The sequence below is a fragment of the Saccharomycodes ludwigii genome, chromosome II, assembly GCF_020623625.1.
Source record: "Saccharomycodes ludwigii strain NBRC 1722 chromosome II, whole genome shotgun sequence".
Classification (NCBI taxonomy): Eukaryota; Fungi; Ascomycota; class Saccharomycetes; order Saccharomycodales; family Saccharomycodaceae; genus Saccharomycodes; species Saccharomycodes ludwigii.
Genome location: NC_060201.1, coordinates 282,271 through 299,364, shown reverse-complemented (window position 1 = coordinate 299,364; position 17,094 = coordinate 282,271). Strand labels below are relative to the sequence as shown.

The following is a 17,094-nucleotide window of genomic DNA, read 5'->3' as shown; positions in this document are numbered from 1 at the left end:
CTTTTATTTCTTTCTTTCTTTTTTCTTTTCTTTTCTTTTCTTTTCCTGTATATTTTCTACTGCCTTATATTTACATATACACGCTAACACTTATATATATATATATATATACTTAAGTTTCAGTCCAATTCTTTAAAAGAATTACAACTTTTCATTCGTTCAAAATAAAAATACTAAATTAATTTTAAATTTAATTTTTAAACTTTTAAATTTAAAAATAAATAAAATCCATAATATATAAATATATATTACAAATAAAAATAATAAAAATCTAATCGACAAGGCCAAAAGAAAAAAGAGGTAACAGACAAAGTTGAAATTACATATTAAAGTCTAATTTTCAAATTTAAAGTTCATCTTTTGTTAATTCTTTTGTTCTAGAGAAACAAAATTATCAAAAAATAAGAAAATAAAAATAAAAATAAAAATAAAAAAAAACAAAAAACAAAAAACAAAAACAAAAAAAAAAACCCCTCAAGATCTCAACATTCATTACCAATGACAACTGGCGATGGTCAAAATAATGATTATCATTATTTACTAAATAATATTACTAATATTACCAACACTACCTATAATAGCACCAGTAGTAAAGGCAATGGCACAGCATTTACTCACAAACCCCAACAGCAATCAGTCAATTCAATTCAATCGCTAATTGAGCCAGTTACTCCTCCTATTACCACAAGTTCAGCTAGTTCTAATAATACTTCTGGTAACACTACTAACAACTACAACCAAATCAAGACCAGTAGTACTAATAACAACTATATGTCAAACCTTGGCTTATTCAACAATTCAAATTCTGTGCATCAAAGAACAAGTTCATTAGATCTAGCTAACTATGGCAATGTCGCTACTATCACCAACAACAATTCTGATTCAACAAATGCTGGCGCAAATACTACAAATATGCTATCCTCACCTACACCTATCAGTACAGTCAATGGGTTCAATCCCAGCACCACTACTGGCAATACCCCCTTGTTAGGTGCTGCTACTAGCAATAGGTCTAGATTGAGATCATTACCCCTAATTAATGAATTTGATTTGCCTCTTTTAGACCCAGTTAATACTTCTACAATGTTAAAAAATGGTAGTAATAACAGTAATACTTTAAACTTTACTACTAACAACAATAATAATAATTATACACCAAGTATTGCATCCTCTTCTAACTCTTCCGCCAATTCTTCTTCATCTGCATCCTTAAATAACAAGAATAATAAGAGTACTTTGTCTTCTGTTTTGACTAATAATAACAGTAACCATCAAAGAAATATCAGCACTAATTCAATCACATCAACCAATAGTGTTTCCACCTCATCTACCTTATTTAATGATCTAAACCAATTGCCCCTGGAGGAATTGGACTATGTTAAATTAGCGAGCGACCAATATGGGTGCAGATTTTTACAAAAAAAATTAGAAACTCCCATGATATCAGATAAAGTTCGTGATTTGATGTACCAAACAATTAGACCATTTTCCCTTGAATTAATCTTGGACCCATTCGGCAACTATTTAATTCAGAAGCTTTGCGAGTATTTAACTTTAGAACAAAAGGCCACCTTGATTCAGGATATATACCCTGAAGTTTATCAAATTTCTATAAATCAATATGGTACTCGTTCTTTGCAGAAAATTATTGATTGTATAACCACTGAACAACAAATAGATATGATTGTCTTGGGTTTTGGGCCAACTCACACCTCCATCGAGCAAATTGTTAAACTAATTAACGATTTAAATGGTAATCATGTGATTCAAAAATGCATTTTCAAATTTCCACCCAGCAAATTTGATTTCATTATTAGTGCTATAGTTTATAATGACAATATTATCAAGATATCCACACACAAGCATGGATGTTGCGTCTTGCAAAAGTTGCTGAGTGTATGTACTCTACAACAGATCTTTAAAATATCTCTGAAAATAGTTGAATATTGTCCTAATTTGATCAACGATCAATTTGGTAACTATATTATCCAATTTTTGTTTGACATTAAAGAATTGGACTTTTATTTAATGGGCGAAATATTTACCAAATTATCCAATGAATTAGTTCAGCTATCATGTTTGAAATTTTCCTCCAATGTTGTCGAAAAGTATATCAAAAAGTTGTTTGGTGTTGTTACATCATGGTTGAGCAATATTTCCGCAACTAATACGGATGCCGATGTTGTTGGTGTCGCTACAAAGATTTTGTTAAACGTTGTTGAAATTTTCACGGCCAACTTGAATATTTTGATTAGAGACAATTTCGGGAATTATGCATTACAGACATTATTAGATGTCAAAAATTACTCTAAAATTTTGGACTTGAAAAATAATAGCAACGCCATCAGCACTACTGACATGAACAATAGCATGCTACAATTTTCTTATGATTTTGCATCGAGGATAAACAAACTGGTTTTCATGACAAAGAATTTGCTACCAACAATCAAAACGACTTCCTACGCAAAAAAAATTAAATTGAAGGTTAAATCCTATTCCGAATTGACAGGCATTTCTCTAGAGGCTAACAATAGCAATGTTCTCAATAATAATGCTAATAGTAATGCTTTTAATGGTGCTGCTACCCCAAAATTTAACCACACACGTCATTTTTCATTACCCGCCAATGCCTTCAATTCAGCTTCTGTATTTAACGGTAATAACAATAGCATGAGCCATCCTACTACTAACCATATGAGAACTAATAGTACGAATAGCAACTTGGGTGTTTCTAGAGATAACTTTTCTCCCCCCGGTACCATTTCTAATAATATTGCTGCTTCTGTCTCAAACACCAGCTCTGTTTCTCCATCACCGCCATTATACGAGTTTTATTCCAATACCAGTACTAGTAATTGCTACAATAACAACATGCAGAATATTGGTTTCCAACAACAATCAGGACCACAATTCCATTCTGGATCAATGAGTTCAAATAACCCAAACAATCCACCTATGGGATTTTCTAATATGATTACTAATACTTCCATTACCAATAATAACCCTATTAACAGCAATGTTAATAATGCAACTGCGCCACAATTGCAATCCCAATTTATTCCAAACATGTATGGATATATGGCCCCTCAAAGACCACTACCTTTGCCACCTTCACAGGTGCAACCTACCACTGGTATGCCTGGTTTTTTACCAAATACAAACAATAATATTAATATGTGGCAATCATTTCCACAAGGTTATACTAATGCTAATACTGGTGTTAATATTACTGAGAATAATCATAACACTTTTTCCAATACTTTTACCAATCATCAATGACTTGTTAATCATTAATTGTCTTTTTTTTTTTTTTTTTTGCAAGGCTATTATTTATTATTATTTTTAAATTACAATGTATTATGTCAATTTTATCATTATAGATGTATTACTTTATTTTAGTTTTTTTTTTTTTCTTTACTTTGAAAGGAGGGGGAGGTTTCATAGATATTTTTCCACTAAAAAATTATTAAAATGGAACTGAAATAATAAAGAAAAAAAAGAAAAGAAAAAAATAAAAGAAAAGAAAATTTGTTTGTTTACTAATACGGAGTTAAAATAATCCTAAGTGTAAATATGAAGAGTTAAAGTGCTATGTCCATCATTAGTACTAACATTCTACATGTGTATTTCTATTTTATGCTTGTGTTCATGTTTCCTTTTAAGTTTAATTCTATTTTAAAATCAATTAATTGTCACTTTTCCCAGCTGTTAATTTTTTTTTTTTTTTTTTTTTTTAATTTTTTTTACCTATATCATTTATATTAATGGTCACAATAATAGCAAAAAAATAGCAAGGTTATTGAAAATATCAAGAATCAGTACAAAGAAAAAAAAATCACTTTAAAGTAAAGTTATATTTAATGGCTTATTATTATTATTATCTGAATTTGCTGGCATATCTGTTTAATTTGTGATATATTTCTTTAAGAATTTTTGTTTTTATTATTGTGTTGACGTCTAGTATTCTCACATACTTTTCACCCATTTCCCAATTCACCGATCCATTTTTTTTATTTATTCATTAATGGATGAATTAATGTTTCTGTTGCTGTTGTTTACTTTTACCTTTTTAAAATATTTTATGATTATTTGCTTTTCTCCATTTTTACTTGCGGTTATTATTATCACTTTGATTGTTTTGTTGGTTATTGTACTATTTTATTTTTCGAGATGCTGTTAGCTATTATGATATTTATTCCTGTATTATTCCCACCTATAAGTCATTCATTATTTTACAGCTAGAACACCCAAACACTTATATTGCCATGTACTATACCCACCATTTTATTCATTCATTTATCAATAATGCATTGTAGTGTTTTTTTTTTTTTTTTTTTTTTTTAATATATACACATATATTCACCAGGGTGTCATTTCATTCAAGTCATTCGTTATACATTTAATATCATTTTTATTTGCATCTCTGTTATATACCTTTTATTATAATTTATTTTCATCACATATATATACTAAAATTAGCCATATTACTTATATTATTTGGCAGTTAGTTTTACTTATAAAGCAAACATTTTAATTATTTTATTCTTATTTTTGTTATCTTGGCCTTCATGTATGCCTTAAAAAGGAAATAAATTTTGCGATGGAATAAAAAAAAAAAAAAAAAAAAAAAGTGTAAACAAACACGTCATTTCCAACCTTTGTGCGAAGAAATCGATTTTTCTGATACACACAAAAAAAAAAAAAGTATATGAGACTTAATGCAGTACAAACTTAGATTTAAGGGCGCTGAGAACTCGTCCTTGTTAACTCAGTTGGTAGAGTGTTCGGCTTTTAAGCTTTGAGATTGCAAGGAACCGAAATGTCAGGGGTTCGAGCCCCCTATGAGGAGTTCTTTTTGCTAATTATTTTTTTATTTTTATTTTAATTTATTCTATTTCTTATGTCCTTTTCTCATATACAAATTATTATTATGATTGGTACTTTTATCATACTTTGTAGTATTCTTTAGGTTTTTTTCTTTTTTTTTTTGGATCAAAGTAGCATAAAAAAAAAAAAAAGAAAAAATGAGTAACAAGTTACCTATAGAAATACCAGGTTTTTTTTATGATCCTGAAAAAAAAAAGTACTTTAAAATAACAAGTAGTAATAACCCTGATGTTTTACCAATAAGCAGCATAACCAAGAATACAGTCCGTGGTAACAAATACACCTCTAATAACATCAAAGCTAATGAAATTTTGAAAAAAGAATTAAAGGCACGCCAAAGAATAGCTACAATTAAAAAAATACAATGTTTGCAACTAGAAAATGATCTTCAAATATATTCAAAATATTCAAAATATGGTCAACAAAAGACAATTATTGCGAATCTTTTAAATTGTAAACTTCACGTTTTCTCAATCAAATACGACACTAGAATTATAAAAAATGTGCAAAACATATTTAGAGTTGATGCTGATTCCATATTGGCTGTTTGTGAGCATGGTTCATTTTTATTAAAAAACCAAAACACGTATTGTTTTTCTTCAGAAATGTTTGAAAATTTTAACTATTCCTCAGGTAACGAAAATATTCAAATTTTCCAAGATTCTATCAACAATGATCTTTTAATAGTTAATTCTGATACCAAGAAATTAATTATTATTGATTATTCATTACGCAAAATAATTGTTTCCAACGATGCAGGCCTAAAAAAAGAGTTATTGAATTCAAACAGAACTATCCATCAATTTGCACGTTATACGGACGATTTCGGTAAACCTTTTTATTTGATTTCAAGCGGCGGACGTCTTTCTGGCGTTAACAACGAAGGTGTATTGGAAGGGCATGCAATATTGTCAAATAAGAGCGATATATTAGCATTTGCCAAAAGGAATTATGTTGCGAAAGGGGACCCAGGACAACATTTTTGGAATAAATATATGTTGTGTGGGTTTCGAAATGGCAACGTGAAACTAGTGGAATTATCAAAGGACATTGGTCATCCGCTACAACCAAAGAAGGTGTTAAACCAAATTACGTTGGTGTCTAGTAATAACAGACTTGAAAATATTATAGATATTTATTTATATTCGCCAGATTCTACCGACTATTGTTGTAATAAAAATAAATATGCTTTTATTTTTTCAGCTCAGAGTTTCGGGCTATATCAGCTGTGTGACATCGATCCCAATTATACACATATGGCTACCGGAGATATTAACGCCAGGTTTAAAAACACATCTAGTTTTGATAAAAAAAGAAAATTTCCTCAATTGATAGAAAAAATAGACTTTATTAATATTTTCCAAGAGAGTGCAATTATACCCACAGCGACTACTTTAATCTTCCGGAAATATCAAAAATTTCTAATCTATGGGAAAAAAAATACACCTTTTAAAAATTTCCAGATATATTTGTTGGACGAATTATTACTTGCCAATTCGGACCTTCCTCATAAACTTTACCCTATAGCAACACTTGACGAATTTATTAAGTCGCATTGCATTGAAGAAACTAGTGAACTTATATCAAATGTATTGGTAAATAATTTAGTTTGTGAGATTTATATTATAAACGTTATACTGGTGATATTGTCAACAAATGTTAAAACTAAAGAACTAACAAAGGTATATTTAAGTCCTGGTTTGATAGATAAGCATACCAAACTCCTTGATGTATAATGGTTGTCTTTATGAAAATATAAAATGATATACCTTAAATATTTATTAAGATTTCGTGGGGGCTTTTGTACATTACTCAGTTTTTAGCCTGATAAACCTTTTTTTTTTTACTTAAATATATTATTCTGGCCCCATAATCATTAGACTATTTAATATATATATATGTAATACTAAATTTATAATAAAAAAAAAAAGAAAAAAAAAAACATAAAAATAAAAACTAAAAAATATAAAATATTAAATGAGAAAAAAAAAATTAAAATAAAAAAAGAAAAAAGGAAACAATGGTAGTGGTAGTGGCAACAATAAAATAAGATCAAAAAAAAAAAAAAAGCTGACTATATATAATACATTTTATTGTATTGCAACATCTTTTAGTTCTTTCTTTTCATTTTTTCATTTTTTTTTTTGATCTTATTTTATTGCATTTTATTATCAGTTTCTAATTTTTTTCATTTTTTTTTTTTTTTTTCCATCAGTTGTTCTTCTCTATCCAGAACTTAATAATCATTTCTTAATCGCTACTCTACCTCATTCTTGACCAAAACCAATAGTTTCTTCCACAGCAATAGTCAACTTTTGTTTCATAGACTCATAATTATCATACGATGGTAGATCTACTCTGTTAAAGCAAGTATGCGATTTTGGTAGTTGGTCAATCTCACCAGCTTTTTCAATAGTAAATCTTCTTGGTCCATCAGAACCTTGTAAATCCTTAAAACCATTAACTGGTATCCTCGATGTACCCGTAGTGAATTGCAATAGACGTGCTTTTTGTTCATTATCCCACTCAGAAACAATCTTCCAGAACCATTGAATGGTTTGATCTGACTCTTGGTATCCACGATAATCAGTATGCTTCTTCCAATCATCAACATCGATTTCTGCTATACCACCAATCAATAATTCCAATTCACGCTCATCAAAAACAGTAACTAAATCTTCAGGTATGATCTCATTAAACCCATCCATAAAGGCCTTCAATTGTTCTTTAATTCTATCACAAATCTTCCACTGTGTAAATAGTTCAACATATTCCTTTTTGTTTTCATCTGTTACTTCGACATCTCTTCCGTCTGCTTTCAAATCAATAGTGACAATTTCCCCAAACCTGTCATCATCAACACTAAAAGTCAAATCTAAAATGCCTTCAATAGGATTTTCTAAAATCCACTTTAAACTGTTGTAAACTTCGTTATCCACACCTTCCATATCTTGTAGTACAACTTTCTTCCTTAGCATCATCTTGTAGAATGCAGCAACAAAAAATGCATCCAGAAATCTCCTGTGGAAAACACCTAAACCAACGACTCTACCAATAAATTTGAAATAATTCAAATGCTCAGGGTTAATACCACTGTTAGGATTAATTTGAATGGTGTAATTATCATGGGAGGAATACTCGAACAAACAGTAGATTGGGTTAAACATTTCATGCGATAATAAAAAGAAAAATTCCCTGGAAACACCACCATAATCTAGACCCTCTTCACCATCGAATTTGATCATCAATCTCTTTTTCAAATCTTCAGGCGTTTGTCTCATAATCTCTTGGTAGGCATCTTCAAAAATATTTTTTCTACGAACTTTAATGTGACATTGTCCGGGCAATATCCTTAATGCAGGTTGCGATCTAAAATAAATAACTTTACGTCTAAAATCACGCTTATATTGAGGAACATTTTGATCCAAAGATGATGGTAATCTTGGATCATCCCATGTCGTAGTTTTAGTATTGTGGTCGACGAAATAAACTCTTGCAGTATTCGTTAATCTCATTTCCCAGCCTGATGGTAATGGGCCTAATTGAGAAACAGGCTGTTGCTGAATAGAATTATTAGTAGGCCCATAAGTACGAATATATTGCTGTCTTCTAGGATCAACCCAAGTAGTAGTCCTAGTGTTATGATCTACAAAATATGCTCTCCCCTCTGGAGTATATCTTTGTTCCCAACCGGGAGGTAATTCACCCAAGCCACTAGTAGTACCACCAGTAGCTGCCATAGCAGCAGCATTCGTATTGCCAGCAGATGAGGCATTACCTGTAGTAGTGGGGGTAGTGGGAGTAGCATTGCCAGATCCGTGCTCCGAATTGCCTGGCAAGCTTCTACCTCTATATTGCTGTCTTCTAGCGTCAGACTCTGTACTACTGTTGCCATTAGTGCTGGAAGAAGTACCAGCGCTCACCTGCTCCATAGCAGGTCTTTTCCAAGTTGTTGTTCTTGTATTGTGATCAACATAGTAGGTACGGCCAAAATTATCTGTTCTTCTCTCCCATCCTGGTGGTAAACGGCCATACTGGTCCTCAAAAGATGAATATTGTCTTTGAGAGTCAGCAGACCGGGATCCATTTGAAGTAGATGCACCAGTAGCTGCTGCAGATGAGATGTTATTACTGGTTGTTGCCGAGGCACTACTTGACGTAGAACGGGTATGGCTATTTGTACTCGTGCTATTATGACCTCTATTAGAAGTATTAGTGTTTGAACCATTAGAACGTACGGTATTATTTCTACCAGGAGTAGTGTTGTTGGTAGCAGAAGAATGGCGTGTCGCACTGCTACTACTATTGCTCGCGTTACCGTTGAGTTTGGATAGAGAAATAATTAATCTACCGGATACAACTGCACCATCATTAGACTTTTTCAAGTCCCTAGTAATAGTTTCTTGATGTTCATTATTGTTCAAGTCTTCGTCTAAATGACCCAGTACATCCCCTATACGAACATTAACTACGCCCAAAAAGCCTTGATCTTTCTTTTTAAATTTCTTTTGGTCAAATACTTGAATGGTTAAAATAGAGTTTTCATTAACATTAACGAATTTAAAAGACTCATTCCAGTATGGATTTAAAGTTTTCTTAGCGGCACTGGTGGACTTAGTTTGTGAACCATCAATAGTCAAGACTGCAAATGGATCTGGAAATCTGAAAACATCCCTTTTATATAATGACTCAGCACATACTAATTTGGCTGATATGGTGGTCATTATTTTTGTTTGTACTGTTTTGTGATGTCGCTGTTGGTATTGTTGTTTTCGGATTAACCTATCTTTTTTTTCTCTTTTTTTTATTTTAATTATAAGACAACTAAAGAAAAGTTATTAGAAAAGAAAAAAGGTTATAATGATAATAAAATGAATGAAAACAAAAAAAGAGGGAGAAGGGGAAAAGGAAAAAAATTAGATTCTTATCTTGGATAGTAATATTAAATGAATATAAGTTTGTGTTTTTTTTTTGTTCTTTTTTTGTTTTCGTTTTTGGTAATATTGTTATTCTGCTTTAAGTATTTTTGAATATAATCTTGCTTACAATTAACCTAAAAAAAAAAAAAATTTTTTTTATTTCTATTTTGTTTTGTTATTTATTTTAATTATTTTTTAAGTAGTGATAATTATCGCCTCCTTCTCCTCTTTTTCCTTTTTTCCTTTTTCCTTTTTTTCTCAGGTATTTAAAATTAGTTAGCTGTGTGTGTGTGTGTGTGTGGTACGGGTGTAAGCTGTTTATTATACCATTTCGTTCTGGACAACCGTTTTCTTTTTCTGTATTTACACGTACAAAACAAAGAACAAAAACAGCCCACTTTTCCTTACAGCCCAGAAAGAATCGTAGCCCAATTCTAAACTAAATAAAATAAAAAAAATAAAAAAAAAAAAAGGGGGTAAGAGCAAATTTGGGTGTGTAACAACAATATAATAATAAAATAAAAATAGTATATGTCCGGGTATTAGTATCACAATATCGATAAGTTCTATCGTACAAAGTGAACTGGTTCAAAACTTTTTCATTTTTTGATAAATCTCTTTTTAAAAGGGGCTCGGTTATCTTATTTAATAACTCAGAATACCGGATATCCGTAACAACAATATTGTCGCTGAAAAGGAAAAACAAAAGGAAAAACAAAAGGAAAAACAAAAAAGAAAAACAATAAGAAAAAAAAAGTTAAATAAAAACTATATATAAAATTCATCGCCAAATTACCAAATTTTTATAAAAATATGTATATTTTTATTACCCATTAGAAAAAAGAAAAAATATAAAAAAAAAATTTAATTTAAACATATTCCTGGAATTCAGTTTCATCATTTGGCTTTATTTTATCCTCCTCCATAACGGCAAGTCCACTAATATTGTTCAAATCTTGAATACCATCACCGAAAACTTCGGCCACTTCTTCCAATGTACGACCACTAGTTTCAACAAAAGTTGTGAAGCACACTAGAAATTCAACAGCTAAAATACAGCAATATACAATGTAATATTTCCATTCTATAGCATCCATGGCAATTGGATTGACAAATCCATTATATAACATCACTCCGTATTGTACTAAAGTGAAAATATTCATACCCTTGCCTCTTAAAGTAAATGGTAAAATTTCAGTTACATAAGTAAATGGCATACCATTTAAACCAAAATTGTAAAAAAAATAGTAAAAAAATATCATAGCCAAAACACCTTGTCCCAAACTCTTATCTTGAAAGTCACGTTTTTGATTAATAGCAGATAAAATTGTCCAGATGGTAAAGCAAAACAACATGCCACCTACAGAAATGTTAAATGTTAATCTTCTCTTTAATCTATTGACAATTAGAAACGATTGGATGACACAAACACCCCAGTTGTAAATCATTAAGCCACCGTTAACAATCAATTGTTCATTGGTAGATTTGATACCAATGGAAGTTAAAACTTTTCCCAAGTAGTAAGAGACTAACCCATTACCGCTCAATTGCATAAAAATAGCCAACCAAACAATAATCCACAATCTTCTCAAATTGGCTTTGGTTTTGTAAAATTCAGCGTAGCTGGAAGAAGATGCAAGTTTTTCTTGTTGGATAGCCAATTGAATTTCAGTCATTTCATAATCAATTAGTTCATCAGCACCTTCGTAACCACCAGCATGATACTTATTCAAGATTTCTCTAGCCAGCATTGATTTATTCTTGGCAACCAAAAATCTTGGTGATTCAGGAACAAAAAATGGTAATAAACACAATTGAAGTAACGGGAAAAACCCTTGGATAATACCAGGTACTCTCCAATCCCAATGATGTTGCAAATTCTTGCAGCCAAATGATACCCAAGCAGAAACAATAGCACCCAAATACCAACTGCTATTATAATAGGTGGTCACTGTTTGTCTATGAGTTGGAAAGGAAATCTCACTGATTAAGGAGGGAGCAGCAACACTTGCAACACCGGAGCCTATACCCAAAATAATTCTTGAGGCTAACAACATTCCAAAGACATCTTTTTTCTTATAATTAGAAGGCAATCCATGAATCCACGCACCCGAACAAGCTTGTAAAATGGTACCAATAATCATAATAATATCTCCGATATATAAGGTAGCTCTACGGCCATAAGTGTCAACTAAATACGGCGTAATAAGAAAAGTAATTAAACAACCAAAAGCAAACCCGTTGCTCATACTACCCAAAACAGCGCCAGACACATTTCCAATAGCATTGTTAAACTGATCTTCAGTATACAAAGAGTTTAATAAACTACCATCATACCCATTATTACATGAAGTTAATGATATCACAAAAATTGTAAAACATAGAGAACGAATATGAGCTAATTGATACCATTTCTTACCGTCAAAATCAGGAATAACATCTTCAACAGTTAAACCTGACACATTTTTTTCTGTATCCTCTCCTTGTTGCATTACTGTCATTTCATTTACGTTTTCATGAGATGGAGTAGAGGACGATGAAGCACCATCTGTTGAAGTTGTGATGACTGGCTGTTCTTTTTGAATAGACTTGGATTTAAATAGACCAACCATTATTGATATTGTTATTAATATTAATATCTTGTTTTCTTTTTTTTTTTTTATTAATTTTTTATTTTTTTATAAAATAGCACTGGCTGTAATAAAGTTATATGAAATTATAAGTGGATTTACAATTGAAAATAAATATAAGATAGGGAAGAAAGAAAAGAGGTTTTCAAAAAAATATTATTTTGACTTTATATACTTTTTTTTTTTTTTTTTTTTTTTTTTTTTTTTTTCTGTATTTATTTATTATTTTTAATCTTGTTCATAAATTTATTCGTTTACTTTGAATTTTTTTTTCCATAAGAAGCACCTTGGCGTTGTTTATTCAAGTGTTTAAACTATAATTTGAAATGCTTGATTACTGCAATATTTAAAAATAATGACTAGCTTTTTTTTTTTTTTTTTTTTTTTTTTCTTTATTTCGTGAGGGGATGGATTACGGGAAATATGTAGTGCCAAAATTATTAAGCCTTAGATAATGTTATTCAGTTTGTTATAATCTTTGATGTGGAAAAAATAACAATAATAATAACAATAATAATAATAACAATTTTTTTTTTGTGGGGTAATGTAAGGCCTCTTTTGGCCTAGCTGATGTGCTTTGTGTATATATTTTTGTTTTGTTTTTAGCACTCGTGTGAAAATATGACAAGCACAAAAGGAGTGAAAAGCTAAGTGACAGAGGGAAAAAAACAAAAATATTCCATGTTTCCATGACGCATTGTCATAAAATATGGATATTTGCTTATTGACACCTTATTTAATCCTTTTTGTATTTGCACGCTTGTTTTCTGTAAAAATTATTAATCCTTGTTGTTATTTTTCTTTTCTTTTTTTAATGCTGATGGTGGATAACTATAATAATAACAATCCATAAAATACTCCAAATATTCCATAATAAATTATTATTATTATTATTTATTATTTGGAGTAAACACAGAAAAGGCGGTAGACACTTGATTTATTTTCTGCTTGGCAGAAAAAAAGGGAAAAAAGGATAAAATCAATACTAAATCTACCACATAATCTATATAGATGAAAAAAATATTAAATAAAAATAAAATAAAATAAAATAAATTCCTTTTTTTTTTTTTTCTTTTTTTGTTTTCCCCTCCAAGATCTCCTTTTCTCCGACTTTATAAAATTATTTATTTGTTACAATATTTATCAATAATAAAACATAACATGGAAAATTAATTGCATTGTTGTGATATCTTTGTTTGTTTTCTTTGAGTTTATAAGCGGCAATTGAACAGCTTCGCTTTCGGAACAAATACTTGATCTACATGAGACTCTAAGATACTTTTATATATATTTTCATTGCTCTGAAGGAAAAAGTGAGGAGTAAGGCTATAGAAGCACCCGACTGAATAAATTAATGAGTTTATAGTAAAAACTCCATCATAATAAATAATAAATATGTATATTATTACAAAGTGTTCATTTTTACTGCTTGGAGGAAAAAAAGGAAAAAAATATGGGTGGATCTGGGATAAATTGTTGGCTTAATTACATTCACATATAATCTGAAATAACAAACAAAGTTAACATATTCCATAAAGAAATAATTAAAACAAAAACAAAACCATACTGTTGTATATAAGCATATCTTTTTTTTTTTTTTTTTTTTTTTTTTTTTTTTCGTCATGTTATAAAACTTTTTATATATTACATAGTAATGAAAACCAATTGTTTTCTGTTTGTGCCCTAAAAATAACTAAAATAACCAAAAAAAAAAAAAAAAAAAAGAAAGAAAAAAAGAAGGGAAAAAAAAAAAAAAAAAAAATATTTTCCTAATAAATCATGTCTTTCCCTAAAAAAAATACCTTTGATGTTGAAGAAATCTTAAAACAATTGACTCTCCAAGAAAAAGTAGAGCTGTTATCCGCTGTTGATTTTTGGCATACAAGTAAAATACCACGCTTGGGCATTGATTGGCAGATACGTGTAAGTGACGGTCCCAATGGGATTAGGGGTACTCGATTTTTTGATTCTGTACCAAGTGCTTGTTTCCCAAACGGTACTGGTTTAGCTTCATCCTTTAATTCAGATCTACTAGAAAAAGCCGGTAAATTAATGGCTGTTGAAGCCAGACATAAGAATGCGCATATCATTTTAGGCCCCACAACAAATATCCAAAGGGGTCCTTTGGGCGGGCGTGGTTTTGAAAGTTTTAGTGAAGATCCATATTTAAGTGGTATCGCTACTGCTTCCATTGTCAAGGGAATCCAAGCTGACGGTGATATTGGTGCCACTGTAAAACATTTTGTTTGTAATGACTTGGAGCATGAAAGATTTAGTTCCAACTCAATTGTCTCTCAAAGAGCTTTAAGAGAAATTTATTTGGAACCCTTTAGATTAGCCATTAAATTGGCCAATCCAGCTTGTATTATGACTGCTTATAATAAAGTTAATGGTACACATTGTTCTGAAAATGAAAGTTTAATTTCTAACATCTTAAGAAAAGAATGGGCTTGGAATGGTTTGGTTATGAGTGATTGGTTTGGTACATATTCCACAGTTGAAAGCTTAAAAAATGGACTAGATATCGAGTTCCCAGGACCCTCTAAATTTAGACAATGGCCCATTGTCAAACACCTTTTGCAAAGTAAAGAGGGGGACTTGAGTGAAGAAGACCATATCAACGAACGTTGCCGTCATGTTTTGAGTTTAATGAAGTTTGTCAAACAAAATAATTTGGATGTCCATGGCTATTCAACAACTGAAGATGCTTTAAATAACACTAAGGAAACGAGTTCTTTACTAAGAGAGCTTGGTGCTGAAACTATTGTTTTATTGAAAAACAACAATAATATTTTGCCATTGTCCGCCGAAAAAGATTCTATTGCTGTTATAGGTCCTAACGCCACTGCCTTTAATACTTATTCTGGTGGTGGTTCTGCTTCATTAAATCCCTACTATGTTGTTACTCCATTACAAGGTATCCAATCAAAGTTGGGTGGGAGTAAGAAAGTGGCCTATACTATTGGTTGTCATGCGCATAAGGCTTTGAGTGGGTTATTAGAAGTCCTAACTAACGATTTGGATCCCTCCAAGAACGGTTCCAAGGCCTCCTTCTATCTAAAAAGTGCTCAAGATAGAAAAGTTGCCAAGGAAGTGCCAATTGATACTAAAATTGTTAATAAATCGTTTGTCACTTTATTTGATTATGACAATCAAAAAATTAACCCTAAAACTAAAGAATTTTATATTGATTTTGAAGGTTATTTAACCCCCAAAGAAACTGGTGATTATCAATTTGGTGTCCAGGTTTTTGGTACAGCTTTGTTATATATTGATGACAAATTGGTTATAGATAATAAGACTACTCAAACAAAAGGTACTTTTTGTTTTAGTAGCGGAACCATTGAGGAGACGGCTATTGTTTACCTAGAAGCTGGTAAGAAATACAAAATTACAGTTGAATATGGATCCGGTTTTACATCTAAGATTGCTACTGACTTTGGTGGCGGTGGCTTACAAGTTGGTTTTACTAAAGTTATTGATGCCCAAGAAGAAATTGCTAAAGCAGTTGAGTTGGCTAAGTCTCATGACAAAGTTGTTCTATGCATTGGCTTGAACAGTGAGTGGGAAAGTGAGGGTTATGATCGTACTGATATGTCTTTGCCACGTAAAACTGATGATTTGGTTTCTGCTGTTTTAAAAGCTAACCCAAATACTGTTGTTATCAATCAAAGTGGAACTCCAGTAGAAATGCCCTGGATTGCCGACTGTAATGCCTTCATCCAAGCTTGGTATGGTGGCAATGAGTTGGGTAACTCCATTGCTGATGTTTTGTTCGGTGATGTAGTTCCAAGTGGTAAGTTGTCGTTAAGTTGGCCCAAAAAAAATGAGGATAATCCAGCCTATTTGAACTTCCACACTGAAATGGGCAGAGTTTTATACGGAGAAGATATTTTTGTTGGTTATAGATATTATGACAAGTTGCAAAGAACTGTTTTATTCCCATTTGGCTATGGTTTATCTTATACAACTTTTGAGTTTGAACATTTGGAAGTCTCACCTTTGTTCGATGAAGGTAAGTTGAATGTAGCATGTACAGTTAGCAACACTGGTGATTATGCTGGTAAGGAAGTTGTTCAGCTCTATGTTGGGGCTGCCACCTGTGGTAATGTTACAAAACCAGTTAAAGAATTGAAAGGTTTCAAGAAGGTGTTTATTGAAAAGGGTTCTAGTGTTAAAGTTGGATTTGAGTTATCTATTAGGCATATTACTTCTTATTTTGATGAATTTAAGGGTAGATGGTGTAGTGAAAGTGGTGACTATAGAGTATTTGTAGGTCGTAGTAGTGACGAGCTTCCATTGTTTGGTAAATTTACAGTTAAGGAAACAACATATTGGACCGGTTTGTGATGGGTTTTTTACTTTTTACTTTTTGACCTCTGCTGTATATATTTATATAGCCTCTATGGGGTTAGTGATAATGAATTTATTATTATTATTATTATTATTATATATATATATATGTTATTTATTTACATATGTATTAAAAATAAGTATAAGTTGTTTCCTTTTCTTTTTCTTTTTTGCTGAGGGGTCGTGTAACATGACAAGCGGATATTGCTGGTTGTTTTTTTTTTTTTCTTATGTAATATTGAGTGACACGTCGGAGTTTGTCCAACAATGACAAAAAGGGAAAAAGAATAAAAATAAAAATAAAA

General features: G+C 31.0%; 5 protein-coding genes and 2 non-coding genes across 7 annotated transcripts; 5 read left to right on the top strand and 2 right to left on the bottom strand.

Moving 5' to 3' along the window:
* Positions 1-498: 498 nt before the first annotated feature.
* On the top strand, positions 499-3,279 carry MPT5 (Mpt5p; the record flags this gene model as incomplete). The annotated part of the gene is made up of 1 exon (XM_046080328.1): positions 499-3,279. One exon carries the CDS (start codon positions 499-501, stop codon positions 3,277-3,279), a length of 2,781 nt encoding a protein of 926 aa, XP_045935583.1.
* Positions 3,280-4,757: 1,478 nt separating this feature from the next.
* SCDLUD_001418 lies at positions 4,758-4,849 on the top strand. Its single transcript is given in 2 exon segments — positions 4,758-4,795; positions 4,813-4,849. It is a non-coding gene; the product is annotated as a tRNA-Lys (tRNA).
* A 175-nt stretch (positions 4,850-5,024) lies between these two features.
* On the top strand, positions 5,025-6,623 carry SCDLUD_001417 (uncharacterized protein; the record flags this gene model as incomplete). The annotated part of the gene is made up of 1 exon (XM_046080327.1): positions 5,025-6,623. The coding sequence occupies one exon, from the start codon at positions 5,025-5,027 to the stop codon at positions 6,621-6,623; it is 1,599 nt and encodes a 532-aa protein (XP_045935582.1).
* Positions 6,624-7,154: 531 nt separating this feature from the next.
* Positions 7,155-9,611, bottom strand: RSP5 (NEDD4 family E3 ubiquitin-protein ligase; the record flags this gene model as incomplete). The annotated part of the gene is made up of 1 exon (XM_046080326.1): positions 7,155-9,611. The coding sequence occupies one exon, from the start codon at positions 9,609-9,611 to the stop codon at positions 7,155-7,157; it is 2,457 nt and encodes an 818-aa protein (XP_045935581.1).
* SCDLUD_001416 lies at positions 7,775-7,820 on the top strand. The gene has a single exon (XR_006829188.1). It is a non-coding gene; the product is annotated as a Histone3 (non-coding RNA).
* Positions 9,612-10,675: 1,064 nt separating the features above from the next.
* On the bottom strand, positions 10,676-12,418 carry SCDLUD_001414 (uncharacterized protein; the record flags this gene model as incomplete). The annotated part of the gene is made up of 1 exon (XM_046080325.1): positions 10,676-12,418. The coding sequence occupies one exon, from the start codon at positions 12,416-12,418 to the stop codon at positions 10,676-10,678; it is 1,743 nt and encodes a 580-aa protein (XP_045935580.1).
* A 1,797-nt stretch (positions 12,419-14,215) lies between these two features.
* SCDLUD_001413 (beta-glucosidase H) lies at positions 14,216-16,786 on the top strand (the record flags this gene model as incomplete). The annotated part of the gene is made up of 1 exon (XM_046076837.1): positions 14,216-16,786. The coding sequence occupies one exon, from the start codon at positions 14,216-14,218 to the stop codon at positions 16,784-16,786; it is 2,571 nt and encodes an 856-aa protein (XP_045935579.1).
* Positions 16,787-17,094: the final 308 nt, after the last annotated feature.